The sequence below is a fragment of the Primulina huaijiensis genome, chromosome 15, assembly GCF_012295235.1.
Source record: "Primulina huaijiensis isolate GDHJ02 chromosome 15, ASM1229523v2, whole genome shotgun sequence".
Taxonomy (NCBI): domain Eukaryota; kingdom Viridiplantae; phylum Streptophyta; class Magnoliopsida; order Lamiales; family Gesneriaceae; genus Primulina; species Primulina huaijiensis.
In genome coordinates this window covers 2,706,582-2,713,684 of record NC_133320.1, presented here as the reverse complement: position 1 = coordinate 2,713,684, position 7,103 = coordinate 2,706,582, and the positions used below count along the sequence as shown (strand labels likewise).

Sequence of the window (7,103 nt, the reverse complement as noted above, 5' to 3'; positions counted from 1 at the left end):
TATAACCGCTTTGTGTCATACTGTTTGTATGATACTAGCCCTTGTTAGTATTGTTAAAAATTGCTGTTGTTACTTTCTAAAAAAATTGTTGTATTAGGCTAAAATTCTTTACAAAGACGTGCCATTTTCGGAGGATGAGCAAGATCAGATTAAATCTGTGATTCAGAGCAATGTTTTTAGTTATATTGGCATACTCCTTGATGCCCGTGAGCGCTTTGAAGAAGAGAGTTTACATGAATTGAGGAAAAATCAATCTTCTGATGGTTCAACTATTTCTGGTAAAAGTTTATTTAAATATCTTACTGATTAAACTGATTCTTGTCTGTTGTTTTTTTATTCGTTTCTTCACTTTTTCACGTCCGGAAGTCTTTTATCAGTTTATCTTTACGTATTTTATGCCATAAATGTTTTTAGATCTTTTTCTTTGTTTTCTATTTCGAGCGGAAGCTTTTGAAGGCTGTGATCCGCTACTTATTTCACGTTTGATTATATTGCAGGGCGTGTTGATGACAAATATGAAAAGATTCCATATGCCATTTGCCCACGGTTGAAGGCATTTTCCGATTGGCTCCTTAAAACCATGGCATCTGGTACATTGGAAGCAATATTTCCTGCTGCTAGTCGAGAATATGCACCATTGGTTGAGGAACTCTGGAATAATGCTGCTTTCCAATTAACTTACAAGCGGAGAAGTGAATTAGAAACTCTCCCCAGTATTGCGAGTTATTTTTTAGAGCAGGTAAGATGATGAGCTTTACCAAATGTTTTAACATGAACGAGACAAAATCTTTTGTAGGATATCATGCTTTTGTGTGAATTATAGATGCCATTTGAACAAGTTCACTGTATAGCAGAAGGAATGTGTTGCCTGTTTGACAACATGTACATTTTTTGACATGGGTCAATGGATAAGTTTTGATTGTTGGTGGCTGACTTCTTTGTTGAATTTGACTGTTTATGTGCTGTGTTATTTATGTTGCTCTGTTTCTTCAGGCTTTTGAAATATTGAAACCGGATTATAAACCTTCTGATGTCGACATACTTTATGCCGAACGTGTTACTTCATCCAATGGGCTTTCGTGTGTAGACTTCTCGTTTCCCGAGTCGTCAAACGATGATTCAGAAACAGGAGACCTATCTGATTCCCTGTTCAGGTAGTCTAATAAAACTTGTTTATCCGGTGCATATTTTGGTCGATGAACACATTGGAAAAATATGCAGTTATCATTATTATACATCCAAATTCCGCGATTCATTGTTTCTTGATCACTGTAAAGCGTAAACTTGAAGCTGTGTGGCCTTTTGCATTTTTCTAACATTTGTTTTCCTTTCCTAATTGGCATTCAGATTTCAGCTGATCAGACTACAGGCAAAAGGATACGGAGAAAACTGCAAATGGCTTCAAATGTTTGAAGACGTCCGAATTGTAATTTTCTGCGTGTCTCTAAATGACTATGATCTGTTTGAAATGGACGGTGAAGGAAAGTCGGCAAACAAAATGATGTCAAGCAAGAAGTTTTTTGAGAGCATGGTTACTCATCCAACCTTTGATCAGATAGATTTCCTTCTCCTTTTAAACAAGTTCGACCTGTTCGAGGAAAAGATAGAACAAGTCCCTTTGAGTAAATGTGATTGGTTCGATGATTTTCAACCTGTAATGAGCCGTAATCGCTCCAGCAGCAACAATCCAAATCACCCAACAGTGGGGCAATTGGCTTTTCATTATATTGCCGTAAAGTTCAAAAGGCTCTTCTCATCTCTCACTGGTCGAAAATTGTATGTATCACAAGTGAAAGGCGTAGAGCCTACCAGTGTAGATTGTGCACTTAAATATGCAAAGGAGATCCTTAACTGGGATGAAGAGAGATACAACTTGGGCCTGAGCGAGTACTCGATTTATAGCATGGAGACGAGTTCCTCTCATTGAATCAAGCAAGATTAGCCTTTTTCTTGCCAGTGTACATTTGTTTTATCTGAATCAGCACTCCATGTTGAAAAGTTTAATGTTGATCACAGTTTGTATAATCAAGAACCAGTACATATGTTTGATTCTTGTAATATGGGATTTGGTACTTATTTTCAGTGAAATTCAAGAGAGAATGGAAAACTATTGTAATTTTGTTTCACCAAGTATCATATTTTGTTTTTTCGACTCGAAAGCTTGCATTCCTATGAAATTCTTAACGGAGTTTTAGATTGGATGTAGGAACCTGATTTTTTCGGACTCGGATAAAATGTTATAGTTCCAATATTTCAATTTACATGTTGAAACTATGCAGTAATTCTAATTATACTTGGTAAATTGTAGTTAATAATTATGATAATAATAACAACAAAGTCAAAACTTCAATACACTAAATTTATTAATACAACTCAGCAATGAATTATGTTTGTGTCATCAATTGCAAGCTTGCACGAAATATTAAAGGTAAAACAAATTATGCAAGTGAACAAATAAAATGAAAAACAGAGGGAAAAAAAAAAAACCAGTCATCATGATAGAATACAAAACCTTAAAATTCTACAGATAGCATTTAAATAATCATATCCCGTCACATTTTACGTGGCAAACAAAATTTATTAGTGTACCCCAACAACAATTATTATAAGAATGTGGTCTTTTTAAAATATCAATTAAAAGTGACCATTTTTATTCAGTATATCCCGCCTTCTATCGAATACAATAATTAGGATTTGAATTGGATAAATATTTCGAAAGATGTGAATAAAATTTTTTTGTGGCTTGCAAATAAGCAGCAAATGATGCATAAAAGTATAGTAGAACCAAGCAAAACAAGATGATTTTTACAGAAACACAATTCGCCTACGCTAACAACTCTTTCTGAAGGCTCACTATTATACGAAACCACACAAATTTCCAAATCCAAGCAAATAAAAAACAAGAACCAACAAATCCACCCGCGTGTGCTCATGATAAAAAAAGCAAAGCATTTCTCTGTTTTCTGCTCGTGGCAGCGAAGGCGAAAGGGACAAACATGTTAGTGTCGACTCCAGTTTAAATTTCTCCCTCTTCTGCAACGGTTGGAAGGACGACACCCTCTTTAACAAAAGCTGGATTAAGAAATTTTACGACAAAAGCCCACAACTTATAGACATCATCAAAATTGGTCAAGAAACCAAGTGAAGCTGTGACAACCTCGACTCTGATGAATCCGCTCTTACCGTCATGCCTCCCATTTTCCATTGGCTTGCAGAGGGTCATATCATTCAGGCTCAGAGACCCTCGATGTTTGGGAGTGTCTAGAATCCGTATGTGACTGAGTATTCCAACACCTAATGAAATACCGTGTGACTCGGCCAGTTTTTGAACAACTTCGGGATTGATCAGACCCCTGTTTCTGTCTCTAACGTTAAAAGCAACAGCAGCCCCTCTTTCATATTTGATTTTTGGGCCGTAGATATGAACAAGTGGTGCACCATCCTCTCCATTCATATTAGGCAGTCTTAGCTGCAGTAACGATGTTGCAAGCCAATTTATCAAGAAACGTAGCCTAGAAGTGGTTTTGTTTAGCCCCAACATGTTTATGTGATCAAGATACCTGCAAGTTATCTCTGGCTGGCTTCTTTCTGATTCTTGCCCATCATATTCCCCATCGCTGATATAGTCATCATCATCCAGACTCGTTGCATATGATTCACCAGGCTCAAGAGTCTGGCCAAGACGAGCCCGGTGGTTGTCTTCTGTGCCAAAGGATACCCTTCTCCCTTTGCTTCCGGGTTGCTCAGTCTCTTCTATACCCAAAAATCTTCCACCAACAATTCTACTTCTTTCTCTCCTTTCTAGCAATCTAAATTCGCCTTCCGTCTCTCTTCTTATCGCACTATCCTTTGCTTCAACGCATATCTCAGAAGATCGGCCATTTCGAGTGCCCTGATTTTTGGAGATAGCTGACACATTTTTGAAACTCGAGCCCATGTTGGTTTCTTGTTCTATTGCTTGAAGGCGTTGATTATCTGGAGACCTATATTCTCTTGAAGCAGGGGGCATCTCTATAAACTGTTCTTCAGGTATCTCCTTGACGTGGTCTAACTCTTGAGACACTGAACGAATGGCAGCATTGAAAGACAACACACAATCATCATCATCATGCACCAAGTTCAGTTTTTTGTCATACATAGGGCTGTTTGATAGTTTTGAGGTTTTTGGAGACGCCAGGTTATTATTCTTCCTGGTAGAAAACCAAGCTGGTGGTAGCTGAGACGAGCTTTTCTGTTTGTTCGAATGACCCGCATAATCAGAAACTAGAGGACTTTGACCCAAATCTATCCACAATGAGTTATCAGATGATTCGTCTTCGCTAAAAACAGGGCTTTTCATAACCTCCCCAACAGAGAAACTTTCACTTTCTTCAAAAATGGTGCTCGCCTCATCCTTGTCAGAGCTGTAATCATGCTCCATCTCCCTCTCAAAAATGTCCCTCACCTGAGCGGAAGTATAAGCCCCAGAAAAAGCAGGCAATTGCATTCCAGGACAAGTTTGAGAGCCCACTTCGCCATTCCCACTCGATTCTTCATCTTCACCAAATCCAGGGAAATTATGCATTGAATCACTCAAGTATATAGGAAAGACGGGGTTAATTTTCACAATACCAGAACCTGTGCGACCAGACTGATTTTGAAGGCTTGACATCACAGATTTCTTAATTAAAAGGCACCCAAATCCAGTTGGGTCATACCCAAACACCCTGTAGAACGATGTGATAATGAAATCTGGCCGGAACAAAGACAACCCAAGAGAATCCATATCCTTCGGGCCTAATGCCCCTGCATCAAGCAAGACATGCCAATTGTTCTGTTGTGCCAAAGCCATCCACTGATATGAGTACTTCGCACCAGTGACTCGAGATTGAACTGGGAAAACGAAAAGACCAGTGGCTGAATCTTTCTTTCTCCTCTTTTTGTTAGTAATCTGCTTCCTTAGATCAGTTGAGCAGAGTTTAAGCGTGGGCCATTTAAACCACGCGCTCTGAACCTTGGCACCTTTCTCTCTAGCACTTTGAGCCATCCAATCTAATGATTGGCTCTCGTGATCGAACATGGTCAGCAACCTCTTGTTTGTGTGAAAAGGGTACGATTCAGCAAGCAATTTAAAGGCCAATCCTCGGCTCACAGTAAAAACTAGACCATATTCATTCTCAGGTATGTTCAAATAATCCATTATTTTGATCTTTATATCATGTTCTATGGTGCCTCTCTCAGCTCCCCCATACAAAGCATGATTGCTCAAATTGGCCGTAATCTCAGATAAGCTAAACGCAGATGATTCCCAACAATGGACAGTTTGCAAGAATGAAAGCAATCCAAATCCACAGTAATCTAGGCATACCTTCGAACCGGCACCAGAGAGATGTGAATAATCGTCCAACCTCAGCTGATCAATCCTCTCTGACGACTGATACTTGGGGTACATCGTGAGGAATTTGGAGAATGCCTCGTTAAGCTGTGGGATCGAGTCCCCTGCCTCGAATGTGCGCTCCGCAGCAAGGGCAGTGGCTCGGAGAAATTCTTTCTGGGCGTTTAACCTAGCCAAGGATCGTGATCTTCCCAAGTTATCAGCGGGGTTAGCCGCCAACGATTCAGCCTCCATATCTTGAGACTTCACAAGAGAGCCATCTTCAGATGCTTCTTCAAGAGCCTCCCTCAGCTTGTGCTCCTGCAATTTCCTGAGAACCGATGGATTCGCCTTGATTTCATGGCTCGAAGCGTCAGAATCGTCTCTTCTTCTGTTCTTCTTGTCCAACATGAGAGCAGCACAGTGTGATATTGGCTTCCATAGTGTGAGATGCATTGAAGCTTTTTATTTGTTCCTTCGACAGGTGACAAATGAGAGAAAACTAGCAATCTCAGAGCAACAAAAGGGAAGAGAAGTGTTTTTGTATCAAGGTTTCAGCCCATCTATCAGCAAACCACTGTAAAGGTGGCTCAGTTTTGAACCAACGCTAAATCCCAAAAGGCAAAAGGAATCAAAGCCAGCCAAAGAAAAGCTTCCTCCAGAAGAAAACTTTGCTTTAAACAATCAAAATCTTCTATCTTAAGGAGGGAAAGATAGGAGAAATCCCTTCTAGGCCAACATTCAAACACAAAGACCAGAGATTAGGATGAAAATTCTAGTTCTAATCCTAACTCAAAGAAAAGGGGAAAAGTAAATTCTGGGCCAGATCAAGAAAGCCCTAGATTTGAACATTGCCCAAGTAACAAAAGAAAAGGGGAAGATATAGTTCCGTTGAGGACGACAAGTAGAACATTGCCCAAGTAACAAAAGAATAAAATGGGTAAACTCCGCAGATTCCGCCAGAAGATTTCGGGATTCAAAGTCTGACTTTAAAGTTTTAGTAACAGTTCGGCAATGGCAAAGAAATTTTATGAAAAAAATGAACCCACAACAGATTCAGGATCCAATATCCCAAAAATTCAACCTTGACATCAAATTCTCCCAAAAACAAAAAAACCCAGTAAGGAGAATGTGAAGAGAATCATAATCCCAGATCCCCAAGAAGTAGCAGACTAAAGAGAAAGACACCCCGCTACATGAACAAATGCTGCAAAAAAGAAAAGAAAAAAAAAGGCTCCCAAAATCTAATCTTTGAATAATGATCAATGCGATAGCTCTCCTCCTGTTGTGTAGCATCCCCGCCTCTCACTCACTCTCTGTGGCTAATCTGCAAACCAATCAAAGGCAAACCCTCAGCAAGAAATGCTCATTAAGACATTAACTCCAGTTGTGAATCCAAAAACACACCCTCTCATTGACAGCAGTTACCCCACTGCACCTACTCTATCTCAGTAAATATATCTCTCTACTTGACATTGACTTCACTGTCTGTGACTATTATGGAATTACTAAATTTCTTCAAATATATTTTAATTTCAAAAATATGTTTGGAATATTGTTTAATTAGTACAAAATTCAATTGACTACAATGTAATATTTGGTTTCATTATTCATGTCTATGATAAAGTATTTAAAGAAATTGTTAACGGGAGATGAAAGAAATATGTTTCAAATTCTTGTTCCAAAGGATATTTTTTATAATATGGTGCATGAGACTGAAATTTGATATAATAGTATTTATAGATTAAAA

General features: G+C 38.9%; 2 protein-coding genes across 2 annotated transcripts in view; one reads left to right on the top strand and one right to left on the bottom strand.

Moving 5' to 3' along the window:
• Window positions 1-2,126, top strand: part of LOC140959011 (extra-large guanine nucleotide-binding protein 1-like) — a 5,648-nt gene extending 3,522 nt beyond the window's left edge. The window contains exons 5-8 of the mRNA XM_073416692.1: window positions 98-278; window positions 498-739; window positions 994-1,154; window positions 1,348-2,126. Coding sequence (XP_073272793.1) covers window positions 98-278; window positions 498-739; window positions 994-1,154; window positions 1,348-1,927 — 1,164 coding nt within the window. The 3' untranslated portion in view covers window positions 1,928-2,126. The remainder of the gene's footprint in view (window positions 1-97; window positions 279-497; window positions 740-993; window positions 1,155-1,347) is intronic.
• Window positions 2,127-2,787: 661 nt separating this feature from the next.
• LOC140958977 (uncharacterized) lies at window positions 2,788-6,800 on the bottom strand. Its single transcript, XM_073416638.1, has one exon. The coding sequence runs from the start codon at window positions 5,807-5,809 to the stop codon at window positions 3,017-3,019; it is 2,793 nt and encodes a 930-aa protein (XP_073272739.1). The 5' UTR covers window positions 5,810-6,800; the 3' UTR covers window positions 2,788-3,016.
• Between the last annotated feature and the right edge of the window lie 303 nt (window positions 6,801-7,103).